The sequence below is a fragment of the Jaculus jaculus genome, chromosome 6 (genome assembly GCF_020740685.1).
Source record: "Jaculus jaculus isolate mJacJac1 chromosome 6, mJacJac1.mat.Y.cur, whole genome shotgun sequence".
Taxonomy (NCBI): Eukaryota; Metazoa; Chordata; class Mammalia; order Rodentia; family Dipodidae; genus Jaculus; species Jaculus jaculus.
The window spans coordinates 99,441,348-99,455,161 of record NC_059107.1 but is presented as its reverse complement, the minus strand read 5'-3'; the positions used below and the strand labels follow the sequence as shown (position 1 = coordinate 99,455,161).

At 49.1% G+C, this 13,814-nt stretch overlaps 2 protein-coding genes across 6 annotated transcripts in view; both read right to left on the bottom strand.

Moving 5' to 3' along the window:
• The window catches only part of Ikzf4 (IKAROS family zinc finger 4), a 39,893-nt gene extending 34,479 nt beyond the window's left edge, over positions 1–5,414 (bottom strand). Inside the window, exon 1 of the mRNA XM_045152711.1 lies at positions 5,398–5,414. The gene's annotated coding sequence lies outside the window, so the exon portion shown is untranslated. The remainder of the gene's footprint in view (positions 1–5,397) is intronic.
• Positions 5,415–6,127: 713 nt separating this feature from the next.
• On the bottom strand, positions 6,128–10,056 carry Suox (sulfite oxidase). Of its 5 annotated transcripts, none has more exons than XM_004649964.2 (4): positions 9,930–10,056; positions 8,622–8,684; positions 8,211–8,388; positions 6,128–7,998 (listed from the first exon to the last, which is right to left on the bottom strand). In XM_004649964.2, exons 2-4 carry the CDS (start codon positions 8,669–8,671, stop codon positions 6,589–6,591), a joined length of 1,638 nt encoding a protein of 545 aa, XP_004650021.2. In that variant the 5' UTR covers positions 8,672–8,684; positions 9,930–10,056; the 3' UTR covers positions 6,128–6,588. The 5 variants fall into 5 exon arrangements, with proteins under 5 accessions (XP_004650021.2, XP_045009201.1, XP_045009200.1 ...); XM_045153266.1 differs by having other exon boundaries at positions 8,622–8,762; positions 9,930–10,004; XM_045153265.1 differs by having other exon boundaries at positions 8,622–8,723; positions 9,930–9,972.
• Positions 10,057–13,814: the final 3,758 nt, after the last annotated feature.

Below are 13,814 nucleotides of genomic sequence, written 5' to 3'. Positions count from 1 at the left end.
TTTTGAGTGGGAAAAGTTTGGGAGAGGGCTGGAGAGATGGCTTAGTGGTTAAGGTGTTTGCCTGCAAAGCGAAAAGACCCTGGTTTGATTCTCCAGGACCCATGTAAGCCAGATGCACAAGAAGGCACATACATCTGGGGTTCGTTTGCAGTGGCTAGATGCCCTGACATGCCCATTCTCTCTCTCTCAAATAAATAAAGCATATTTTAAAAAATTGGGGGCTGGAAAGATGGCTTAGTGGTTAAGTGCTTGCCTAGGAAGCTAAGGATGCCGGTTCGAGGCTCAATTCCCCAATACCCACGTTAGCCAGATGCACAAGGGGTGCATGCTTCTGGAGTTTATTTACAGTGGCTGGAGACCCTGGCGCACCCATTCTCTCTCTCTCTCTGCCTCTTTCTCTGTCTGTCGCTCTCAAGTAAATAAATAAAAATAAAATTTAAAAAATTTGGGAGAGGGCTGGGGAAATGGCTTAGCAGTTAACATGTTTGCCTGCGAAGCCTAAGGACCCCAGTTCAATTCCCCAGGACCCACGTAAGCCAGATGCACAAGGGGGCACATACATCTGGAGTTCATTTGCAGTGGCTGGAGGCCTTGGCACACCCTTTCTGTCTTTCTCTCTGCCTCTTCCTCTCTCTCTCCCTTTCAAACAAAATAAAACATTTTAAAAAATTGGGAGAGATGGGAAAAATAACTTTGATGGGCAATTGTGCCCAGAAGTCCCTAATATATGTGGATCAAAAGAGCACCTCAGGCTGGGAAGATGGTTCAGTTGGTGAAGTACTGCTGTGCATGTGCAAGGACCTGAGTTCAGATCTCCAGAACTCACATAGGCTGAATGTAGTTGCGTGCTTCTGTAAACCAGTGCAGAGAAAGAAGAATACAGGAAGCTTGCAGGCCAGCTAGCCCGGTGTAGGCAGCAAACAAGAGACCCTGCTGCAAGCCAGGTGTGGTGGCACATGCTTTTAATCCCAGCACTTGGGAGGCAGAGGTAGGAGGATCGCTGTAAATTCGAGGCCACTCTGAGACTCCATAGTGAATTCCAGGTCAGCCTGGGCTAGAGTGAGACCCTACCTCGAAAAACCACACACACACACACACACACACACACACAAAGACCCTGCTGCAAACAAGGTGGAAGGGGAGGACCAATTCCTGAGGTTCAGGTCAGGGACAGAATGGAAACCCTACCTTGAAAAACAAACAAACAAGGAAGGAAGGAAGGAAGGAAGGCAGGCAGGCAGGCTAGATCTCCAGCCCGAGACTACATAGTGAGCTCCAAGTCAGCCTCACCCTTCAACTTCCTCAGCTAGGGTGTGTGTGTACATTGTATGTGAAGGTAAGATCAAGAAAGAGAGTCAGGGAGCTGGAGAGATGGCTAAGCAGTTAAGGTGCTTGCTTACAATGCCTGACAGCCCAGATTTGATTCTCCAGCACCCACATGGAATCAGATGCACAAAGGGGGGCATATGCAGCTGGAGTTCGTTTGCAGCAGCAGGTGCACCCATTCTCTGTCTTTCTCTCTGGGTTTGCAAATTAATAAGTATTTTTTTTAAAGCAAAAGAATAAGAGAAGGAACAAGTATATGCCAATTCAAGAGAAAATAATTCATTTGTGGATACTGGTGTGGATGGGGGAACTGAGTAAAAGGTGGGATAAGTTTTTCCATGCTGGAAAGTACAAACTTTAGATTTAAAACAAAGAAGAAAGAAGATAAGAAATTTTCAGTTGTATATACTTTTTATTTTTTCTTTTGAGGTAGGGTCTTCCTCTAACCCAGGCTGGTACCTGTAACTTACCATGTAGTCCAGGTTAGCCTTGAACTCACTGTGCTCCTACCTTAGCCTTCTCAGTCCTGAGAATTTAGGCATGAGCCACTGTACCTGGCTCAGTTGCACATTATTTGGGGGGGGGGGGTTAGGATTTCTTTTTGAGCCATATCTTAACCTGCTGAGAGGAGGGGAATGCCAGCAGCTGCACGTCAACGAACTCTACTCAGTGGGCAAATGTTCTTGAGACAGTGTCTACTGAAGAGGGCAAGATATAACACTAAACTAGGCTTGTTGGCACCTTTAATCCCAGCTCTTGGGAGGCCCCGGTAGGAGGATCACTGTGAGTTCAACGCCACCCTGAGACTACAGAGTGAATTCCAGGTCAGCCTGGGCTACAGTGAGACCCTACCTTGAAAAAAAAAAAAAGATATAATTCTAAGGTTGATTAAATAAGAGCTGCTGCTGCTCCCATCACCCTACTAACTCCAGGGAAATTTCTTCTACTTCCCAATGATAAAGCTAGTTTTAAGACTATTTTGATTCAGGAGCCACATCTTACTGTTCTCATGACTTAAGAAGCTCTCTGGATTCTTTGGTTTTAGGCTGCTGGTAGGGAAGGTCAGTCCCCTGTACACCACCCAGAAGATTGGCCTACTGGTAGGGCCACGAAATGATTAGTGTTACAAAACAAGACACTATGCTTTCAACTATTATCTGGTTCAACTTTCATCTGGGCACACCCTCAGAATCTGTGTTAAATGGAAATATTTGAGGAAGTCAGATACCAGCTTCTCACGCTTCCTAAGGATATAAACATGTCTCAGGCAAAGTGGATAGCATCAGGAAAGAGAGGCAGGCTTCAGGGAGCCTATGGCTGGTCATGAGGCTGGAAGGCCTAGAGGTGACAGGTGAGCATGTCGGAAACATACCAAGCTTACCACAGATGCTTTGAGGGCTGACAGGAGACAAACAGAAGTTACTAAATAGATGAGGACTGGTAGAAATCTCAACAGTAGGCAGTTTAGCTTATAGGAGGGAATGAAGTAAAAGGTGGACAAAGCTTTGCAGGCAGTAGGAACACATCAAATCTTCCTGAAAGCAGTTGGTATATTCTTGATCTCGAATCAAATGGAGTACCTTATTTCTGAAACATCAAAAGGTTCACATTGCCGGTTGTGGTGGCGAAGAACAAACAAACAAAAAAGGTTCACATTCGGCTGGAGCGATGGCTAAGTGGTTAAGGCACTTGCCTGTAAAGCCTAATGACCAGGTTCAATTCCCCAGTATCCACGTAAAGCCAGATGCACAAAATGATGCACGCATCTGGAGTTCATTTGCAGTGGCTGGAGGCCCTGGCACACCCACTCCCTTACACTCTATATCCCTCTCTCTCTCTTTCTCTATGTACAAATAATAAAATATTTTTTAAAATAAAAAGGTACATATTTCATTAAACATTTCACTTATACCCAAGACAGGGCTAATCATGATTTTTTTTTTTTCTTTTTGGGTTTTCAAGGTAGGGCCTTGTTTTAGCCCAGGCTGACCTAGAATTAATCTGAGGCTGGCCTCAAATTCCTACCGCAGCCTCCCAAGTGCTGGGATTAAAGGCCACCATGCCCAGCTAATCATTTAAATAAAACAAAATACATATAGTCTGGTATGGTGGCAGCACTTGGGAGGTGGAGTCAGGATTAAGAAGTTCAGGTGGGAAAGGGTGATGACTCAGTCATTAAAGATGGTTGCTTGCAAAGCCTGAGGACCTGGGTTCAATTCCCCAGTACCCATGTAAAGACTGATGCATAAAATGGCACATGTGCCTGGAGTTCATTTGCAGTGGCTAGAGGCCCTGGCATGCTTGTTCTCTCTCTCTCTCTTTTTGGTTTTTCAAGGTAGGGTCTCACTCTAGCCCAGGTCATTATGTGTTGTTGTCAGGGTGGCCTCAAACGCTCTGCGATCCTCCTAACTCTGCCTCCCCAGTGCTGGGATTAAAGCCGTGCACCACCATGACTGGCACATTCTCTCTCTGTACATCTTTCTCTCTCTGTCTCAGATAAATGAAATATTAAAAAAAAACCACTAAATCAAACCACATAATACAACTCTAATAGATAAAGGATAAGAAACTAACTGGGGATGGGTCTGTATAAGGCAGACTAGAAAGGGAAAAATGTAGGCTGGAGAAATGGCTTAGCCGTTAAGGTTTTTGTGGGCAAAACCAAAGGACCCTGGTTCTATCCCAGGACCCATGTAAACCAGGTACGTGAAGGAGCGTATGGTATGTGTCTGGAGTTTGTTTGCAGTGTGGAGGCCCCTGAGCGCTGATTCTTTCTCCCTCTTAATCATCTATCTCTTTCTGTCTCTCAAATAAATAAAAAGAGAGGCGAGCGTGGTGGCACACACCTTTAATCCCAGCACTCCAGAGGAAGAGGTAGAAGGACTGCCATGAGTTCGAGGCCACCTTGAGACTACATAGTGAATTCCAGGTCAGCCTGAGTTAGAGTGAGACCCTACCTTGAAAAAAACTAACTAAATAAATAAAATCAAAAAATAAAAAGAAAGGGAAAACTGGAAACACGAGAAAGGAGCCCCTCACCCAAGATTTTGGTTGAAGCCTCAGACCAGCTGAGAATCAAGAATCCCAACACAATTAACATTGCTGCACCTTTCTAGGACTCTCACCAGAAACCTCCTGCACAGTTAAGAGCTTGTCCTAATCCCTTTGTGTAACCTGAGTGGCACCTGTAGAGCCACTTTATAATCTCACTTATCAGAGGGAAAGGAAAAAAAAATTGCAATTCTCCCTTGAGAAGCCCGAGTTTATCTTTCCTGAGCACGTTTTGCCCTTAACACTCATGCTTGAAGTCTTAATAAACCCCAACTCTGCTTTATACTGGTTCCTCCTGGAATTTTTTTTCTTTTAAAATGTATTTTATTTATTTATTTGAAAGAGAAAAAAGGGGAGAGAGAGAGAGCGAGCGAGCATGCCTCCTGGAATTCTTTACAGTCTTAACCTAGTGGAAGTCCCGGTGGGATCAAGAGAACTCAGGCTGCGACTTCGGTCCCCGCTGCCACTGAAACACCGAGGACTCTCTTAACGTTTAGGTAGCGGAGTATCCGCTTCCCAAGTATGCAGCTCCCACCCGGCAGGCCTTGTGTGTCATTTCTCCTGGGCGTCTTCCGCAGCCGACGTTCTTCCCAGCCCTCGTCACTCACGTTCGCCACCCCTTTCAGCCCGCACAGCGGTCCAGACAGCGCTCCGCCCCGCCTTTCTCTTCCACGTCTCTCCCGCTCCGTTCAGTGCCTTCCACTGACTCCTACCCGGGCCTAGGTCTCTTCCGCAGCACCGCGCTCGGACCCCCGCATCCCGCACTTTCTTCTTTTTCTGGTACCCTCCGCTTCTCGCGTTCCTCCTCTACCCTCCCTACCGCCACCAGCCCTCTCCGGAGCCCCGGGCCGGCCCTCTCCGCACCCAACACCGGAGTCAGGGTCCCGGGTCCCGGGGCTCGGCGAGCTCGGCGCCCGGCCGCCGCGCGCCCCTCCCTCCCTCCCTCCCTCCCTCCCTCCCGGCCGGCGCCCCCGCGCCAGGCCCCGCCCCCGCCCCGCCCCCGCCCCGCCCCGCGCTCACCTGAGGCGTCGCCGCGCGCGCGCAGGCGGTGGGGGTTGGGGAGCCGGGGCCGTGTCGGGCTCGGGAGGGGCGGGGGTCCCCCCTCTGGCCCGAGTGGCACAGCGCGGGGACGGGGGGGGGGGGAAATGGGGTCACTGAGGCGGCCGCAGCCAGGCCGAAGCTGGGGCCCGGGCACTCAGCGGCGGCGGCTCCATCTCCGCGGCTTCACCTGAGAGACCAACTCCTCCACAGAGCCCCCCCCATTACAGCTGTGCCCCCCATCCCGAAGAACTTCCGGTCCCACTACCAGGCGACTGGCGACTGGGCCAAACACCGAGCGCCCCCAAGCCGGGGAGACTGCTGGGGGAAAAAAAACGGAGAGGAGCTAGGGGAAAGTAGCCGAGCGCCGAAAGACTTAAGCCCGAAAGGCCCTCGTCGCACGCACCGAGGTTAATTCAAGCTCGCCCCTTCAGCCGCATCTAACTTGAAAACTAGGTGCACTTTGGGCGCCCCCCATGCCTGGGCACATCTGCCTTTGGTGTCACGTTTTGCCCCTGCTTCTCCTAGGATAATATTGATTTTAACTTCTTAACATCCTTTGCCTTTCTACTAAGAACTGCAGGGCAGGCGGGGGAGGTTTGAGAGTTGTCTCTCATCTCCCCCATCCTTAGGCAGTGTAGCAGATTTTCTAGCGACTGCACATACCCTACCACCCCCTCTCCCTCTAACAACATGTTCACTCTTCAAGTCATAACTTTCAGCAGACACTTTATTGATGTCTTTAGAAAAGTAGTTATAAAGGGGGGGGGATAGGTAGTAGAAAGTAGTAATGTACACTTCTTATGCCATACAATCTGAAGAATCCAAGAAATACAAAATAAGGCCTAGAAAGCAATGGGCATTAGAAGTGGAGGTAGACTACGATGAGAAACTAATTCTTACCTTCAAAAGTACTTTCTCACATCTAGCCCCTCGCTCCAAGAGCTCCTACCCCGTGGCACAGGATCAGAACTCAAGAGGGGTATGTAATATAGTATAAAAAGAGGGGGTGTCTGGGTAGAAATATGCAATTTCTGGTTATGATTTAGGAAGACAGTAGAATCAGGATCCAAAAAGTGGAAAGGAAGAAAACCTTTTTCTGTGGCAATGATGCCAAAGGATGGGTGAAAGGGGTAAAATGGTTCTAGGTGTAGATGGCTTAATGCCACGCTCTCAAGGAGCTACATGGACATGGATGCGGTGCCAGGCATTGCTGAGCACACCTCGCAGGTTCCAGATTGGGGCCACGGTGTCTGGCTGCACATTATAGCTGTCATCCACAGCTTTACAAATGATGTTCAATTCCTTTTGCTCAGCTGGCACATGAACTTGCAGCTGCCACAGACGCCAGGCCCAAGCCTTCCTGGGGCGCTGTTCCTCTCCATCCAGTTCAGCTGTTTGCCAAGTTAGTCCCCCATCCAGAGACACATCCACCCGGATGACAGCCCTGCCACCACCACTCCATGCATAGCCCTTGATGGTCACTTCTCCAGTCTCTACAGTCTCCCCATCTTGAGGCTGTGTGATGGCTGATTGGACAGGTAGTTCCTGAATAGATGGAGATGAATCAAAGTCTACCTTGTCCCAGTCAACAGATGGAGAGAAGCCTTTGTAGTCCCGGCGCTGCCAGTGACTGTAACTTTCCTCTGACTCTACACTCACTTTGCCCAGCCACTTGACATGGCGGGCACCCACCACACCAGGAACCACCACCCGCACAGGGAAGCCATGGTCACGAGGCAGTGGCTGCCCATTCATCTCATATGCCAGAAGGACCTCAGCTTCAGGATCCAAGGCTCGAGCCAGAGGGATCGACGCTCCATAGGCAGTCCCAGTGGGATCTGAGTCCAGACCCTCAAAACAGACGTGGGCTTCAGTTTCACAGAGTTGGTGACCAGCCTGAGCTAATACATCACAGAGCCGTGCTCCAGCCCAGCGTGCCGTGCTGATGGCCCCTGTCTTCCACTCAAGACCTTTTACTGCTTTGACCTGAGTCATCTCAGAGCGCCGGTTGCCAGCACACTGCAGAGTGACTGTGATCTCATGCTTGGGAAACTTATACAAGTCATCCAGGGACAAAGACAGTGACTGACCTCCAGGCGCCCCAACTACTTGCAAGCGATAGGTATCCGGGTCCAGGTTAGGTACAGGCAGGTGGTTCCGGGTGAAGAAAAAAGGGTTGGGTGTGATATAGTTTTCTGTCAGCAGTTCAGGGGGAGGCTCTGCATTAAAGGGGCGCTGGCTGTTGACTTTCAGGGCTGGGTGACGCACAGGATCATCAGCATAAGGATCAGAGTTCTCCAAGGAGGGGTGTACATTATCTTCAGGGTTCAACTCCCCAATCTTGTACTGAGCCAGTAACTCACGCACATGGGACGAGTTGTGAACAGCATAGAGGGCCCAGAAAGGCTCTAGTGGACCCCCAGCTGCTAGCATCAACTTTGATGGTCCTCCTGGGTGTAAATCCACAAATTCTGTGACATCAAAGACCTCAGAGCCTAAAGTTACCCAGATCCCCATCTCAGAGCTGCAGTGGGAACGTACTTCCTCCTTAGTGTACATTCGTGGTGTCTCCTGAGTAGCCTATAGACAGGGGAGGGGTAAGGCAAACGGGAACAAAATATTACATCAGTCTAAGCCATTCTTAGTCACTGAGAAATGAAAAGTAGCAAATACCATCTTTGCTATTCATGAAGAGAGTGTCAGCAAGGTTAAGAGCATAGGTCATAGTCTGGGTTACCTGGGAGCTCACTAGGACCCCTTTATTCTGAAAAGGAACCCCCTTCCCCGCTTACCCTACACCGATGGTCATGATAGGCCCATGCTGCACCAAGGCCCAGCAAGGTCCCCATGACTCTCCATCCCCCAGTGCTGGAGTTACCACCAGAGAAGGTGAGGCTGGGGGTCTGGGGTTGAAATGAATCATTTGTAGAAAATGCTTGACAGCAGAGCCTTGAGGGAGTTGACTTGGTCCTAGAAGAAAGAAACCTTCATAACATATAAGGTTCTGTCAAGGCATTAGTGAAAGTTTAGTTTTGCTGATCATTCTTTAGTTTGAATTTAGTTTCTTCCGGATGGGTGGGACTGGTGGAATATGGCTTTCTCCTTGGCCATCTCTCAACTATCTTATCTGGAGATGAGATGATTACCTAGCAGATAAGATAGTTATCTTGTTAAGGAGATGGGATGGGCATGGGATGGCTTACCTGAAAGCATGTCGAAGTCCTATGACCACAGGTCTGTGCAGCAGCAGCATAGTGGTTGCCAGCCTGGAGGAGGAAGATTCTGCTTCAGAAGAGGAAAACCTCCTGAGGGAATGGTTGGTAGGAAGACAGGTCAGGACCCGTCTGGGCAAAAGAAGAGTGGAGAACAAGGGGTCTAAGTGGGTTCACAGAGTAAACTGGGAGCACTTTAGAATCACCTGTTTCTCATCCACCCTGTCCATTACTGAGAACAATGTCTGCGGCCAAGGGCCTAAAGGACAGAAGCCAAATGTCTACTGTCCAGTTTATTTGTTTTTACATGGTACTGAGGATTGAACCCAAGGCCTTGAGAATGTTAAGCAAGTGTTGTGCCACTGGGTTACACCCCGTTACCCCATTGTGCTGGGTAATTATTTCTTAAGTCAGTAGAGGACATCTGATGGCCCCACTGATGAAAACAGGGACAAAAAGGTGCACAAGGTAGTGGCAACCTAATGGGGTCAAGCCAGCCTATATTCTGGAAGTAAATTACCTTGAGTTTATAAAGCCAGGTCACGTCATTAATCAGTTCCCAGGGTAAGAGACCAAGCCTCTCTGATCTTGTGTCCTCATCTCCAAATAGCTACCTGATATGAACTGATATGAAGAGTAAACAAGCAAAAATATTGTCTTTGAGGGCCTTTCCTCTTCTCTCCTTCCAGCCCTCTCCAAAAATTGAGCCCAGGTGAAGACTAATTCAGAGTCTCCACCCTAACCTTGCCTCGGCAAACCGAGGAGTCAACGGCTGGGGTGCCAGGGGATGGACTAGAGTAGCAGGTTAATGTTTTCTGCTCTCTATCCTGCAGCAGTTTCTTCCTCACTGCCTAGTGCCTCTGAGAAGAGCACTGACCCCAGAAGGGTCAAAGGAGGGAGACGTGTGTCAGTTGCTGAGGTTCAAGGAACCAGGGTTGCTGTGCAATGAGGAGGCAGGGAGGTAGAAAAAGGAGCAAAGCTTACCCTTTTTACTCCTGGGTTGTAGGGCAAAAACTCTCCCTGCAACTTAAGTATCCTCAAGCTCAGGAGTCAGCTTGGACCACACCGAAGCCACAGATTTGGGAGGGGTGACCATCCGCTACAACACATAAACGCTACTCCTTGGTGCAGGTGGGGGGGCTCCTCATTCCCTGGGGCATTGTAGGAAGGAAACAGATCCAGCATTCCTGCAGAGCACCAGGCCTGGCTGACGGCCTCAGGTCTTGTACCCCAGAACTCCCGGGCATCGGAAACGGAGAGGAAGGCCCTCCTCCCGCCCCTCGGGCCGAAGCCCCTTACCGGTTTGGCGTCCGTCCGCAGTTGGGCAATTTCTCGCGCCCGCGCTGGCCGAGTGCTGGCGGAGGGCGGCTGGCGCCGTGACGTGCCGTGACGTGCAGCTGCTTACACACGCACCTCACCCCGCTCGCCGGCCATTGGCCTCTCGGCTCGCCGCTGCCCGCTGGACGGCTACCCGGGGAGGAGGGGCGGTCGCAGCGGCTGCGGACGCGGACCGAGTCGGCGCTGCCGCCGGATAGCGGCGGACCCGGTCGGCGGTCGGGAACCCAGGCGCAGGCCGAGGAAGGTGCGGGCTGCAAGGCCGGGCGCCGAGGAAGGAGGCTCCGCCCGCCCCTGCAGCTGGGAGTCTGGGCGGAGACCGCGGAGACTCCCGCAGGAGGCCTCGGGATCCCGCAGGCGTCTCCGGCGCTCGAGGTCGTCCCTGTTTTTTGTTTGTTTCTTTCTTTTCGAGGTAGGGTCTTGCTCTAGCCCAGGCTGACCTGGAGTTCACTACGTCGTCTCAGGCTGGCCTCCAGCTAACGGTGATCCTCCGACCGCTGCCTCCCCAGTGCTGGCATGAAAGGCGCGAGCCAGCCACGCCCGCCCTGTTGTCTTTGATTAGCCGTGGTGTTGCAAGCAACGCGTCAGTCTTGCTTGCCTTTCAGGTCAAGCAGGGTCACTCACTCAGTTCTCTTATGCCTAGAAATGACAGTATAAACGAAGCCTAAAATCAATGGTCCCAAGATTTCAAGATTGCTTGGAATAGCTGAATTCCTAGTACGGAACCGCCACTGAATACCATCTTTTAAATTTTGGTAGTCGATTTTTTATTTTCCCCGAGGTAAGATATCACTCTAGCCCAACCTGACCTTGAATTCACTTTGTAGTCTTAGGTTGGCCTTGAACTCACAGCGATTCTACCTTAGCCTCCCGAGTGCTAGGATTGTATGTGTCACCACACCTAGCTATGGTAGAAGACTTTTGTTTTTCATTTTTTGTTTTTTTTTCAAAGTAGGGTTTCACTCTAGCCCAGGCTGACCTGGACTTCACTATGTAGTCTCAGGGTGGCCTCGAACTCACGATCCACCAACCTCCCAAGTGCTGGGATTAAAGGCGTGCGCGACCACACCCGACTCTCGACTTTTTAAAACAATCACAGGTGCAATGGCAGTTCAACATCCAAACTATTAACATCTTGTGTATCAAAGCTAAAGGATACTAATTAATTTATTACTTTCATCGCCTGTGCGGGACTGCAAAATTATCAAGCGGGAGCCATATTCACATACTGCCCTCTAGAGATCAGGGGACTGAGTTACAACCTTACTAAAGACCCTGGCAGAGGAAGAGGATGTACAAAGGGGAAATGGTAGTGACAAGTTGATTTTGACAGTAAATCTTTAGCAAATGCAAAGGTTTCCAACCTGTGTATATAGCCCATCCTAATGTTTTGGGTTTTTAAATTTTTTTAAAGTTTTTATTTTTTTGGTTGTTGGAGGTTGGGTCTCATTCTAGCCCAAGCTAACCTGGAGTTCACTATGGAGCCTCAGGCTGGCCTTGCCTACATCTGTGCTTTTTTTTTTTTTTTAAGTCAGGGTCTCACTGTAGCCCAGGCTGACCTGGAATTCACTATGTAGTCTCAGGGTGGCCTCAAACTCAACTGTATTCCTCCTACCTCTGCCTCCTGAGTGCTGGGATTAAAGGTGTGTGCAACTTTGCCTGGCTTTTTTGGTAGTTTTTTTTTTTTAAGTTAAATTTATTTATTGACAATTTAATACAAGGACATATTTTGATCACAGTTGTCCCCCCCCATCTGCACTTGTCCTCCTCCCACTCCTGTGGCACCTTCCCATTGAGTCACTTCCACTTTGATGTCTTATTTTTTTTTTAATTTTTATTTATTTATTTATTTGAGAGCGACAGACACACAGAGAAAGACAGATAGAGGGAGAGAGAGAGAATGGGCGCGCCAGGGCTTCCAGCCTTTGCAAACAGCTCCAGACGCGTGCGCCCCCTTGTGCATCTGGCTAACGTGGGACCTGGGGAACCGAGCCTCGAACCGGGGTCCTTAGGCTTCACAGGCAAGCGCTTAACTGCTAAGCCATCTCTCCAGCCCTGATGTCTTATTTTTTAAGAGAGAGAGAGAGAATTGGCATGCCAGGGTCTCAGTCATTGCAATCAAACTCCAAATGCTTGCACCATCTAGTGAGCATGTGTGACTTTATGCTTGCCTCACTTTTGTGTGTCTGGCTTACATGGGATCTGGAAAGAGATCAAACACAGGTCCTTAGGCTTTTCAGGCAAATGCCTTAATCACTAAATCATCTCTCCAACACTGTCTTATATTTAAAAAAAAAAAATGGGGCTGGAGAGATGACTTAGCAGTTAAGCTTTTGCCTGTGAAGCCTAAGGACTCGATTTCCCAGGACCCACGTGAGCCAGATGCACAAAAGGGCACACACACTTGGGTAGTTTGTTTTTCAAGGTAGAGTCTCACTCTAGCCCAGACTGACCTGGAATTCATTCTGTATTCTCAGGCTGGCCTCAAACTCACAGCCATCCTCCTACCTCTGCTTCCCAAGTGCTGGGATTAAAGGTGTGGGGCACCAGCATGTTTTTAAAGAAAGTTTCAGCCTGGTGTATTGGTGGTACATGCCTATATTCTCAGCACTTAGAAGGTTCTGGAACTTAAGGTTAGTCTGGGTTACGTGTGACCCTCATAAATAAATGAATAAGCAAGCACATAGCAAGACCCTGTCCCATACCTACTTGTGCCACACACATATTTTATTGACTTAGAGCCAGAGTCTCGCTGGAGAAAAATGACTCAGTGGTTAAAGACATTTATTTGCTTGCAAAGCCTAATGGCCTGTGTTTGATTTCCCAGTACCCATGTTAAACCAGAAGCACAAAGTGGTGCATGCATCTGGAGTTGCTTGGATAACCTTGAACTCTTAATCCTCCTGCCCTCACCTTCCAAGTAGTAGAATAACAGGTGACACCATACCTGGCACGAACCAACTTTTCTTTGGTTGTGGTGGTGCACGCTTTTAATACCAGCACTTGGGAGGCAGGAGGAGGAGGGTTGCTGTGAGTTTGAGGCCACCTTGAGATTACATAGTAAATTCCAGGTCAGCCTGGGCTAGAGTGAGACCTTACCTCGAAAAACAAAAACAAAATAAAACCTCCAAAAATAATAATAAATAAAATCCAGATATAGGGCTGGAAAGTAGGCTTAGTGGTTAAGGTGCTTGCCTGTGAAGCCTAAGGACCTGCATAAGCCAGCTGCGTAAGGCACATGCATCTGGATGGTTGGAGGCCCTAGCATGCCCATTCTCTCTCTTTCAAATAAATAAAATCAAAAGCTGATGGCACATGGTGGCACATGCCATTAGTCCCAGCACTTGGATGGCAGAGGTAATAGGACCACTTTGACTGCAGAGTGAGTTCCACATCAGTCTGGGCCAGAGTGTGATCTTACCTTGAAAAAAAAAAAAATCTAGATGAGTGGACTGGAGAGATGCTTAACAGTTAAGGCACTTATCTACAAAGCCTAACAACCCAGGTTAAAATCCCCAGCACCCAAGTAAAGACAGATGCACAAAGTGGCACATGCATCTGGAGTTCATTTGCAGTGGCTGGAGACCCTGGCATGCCCAATCTATTTCTCTTCTCTCTCTGCTTATAAATAAATAAATTAAACACACCAGATACAGAAGCCACATATCAATCAAAAAAGCTAATTCCGGGGCTGGAGAGATGGTTTAGCAGTTAAGCGCTTACCTGTGAAGCCTAAGTACCCCAGTTCAAGGCTCAATTCCCCAGGACCCATGTAAGCCAGATGCACAAGGGGGCACATACATCTGGAGTTCGTTTGCAGTGATTGGAGGCCCTGACACACCCATTCTC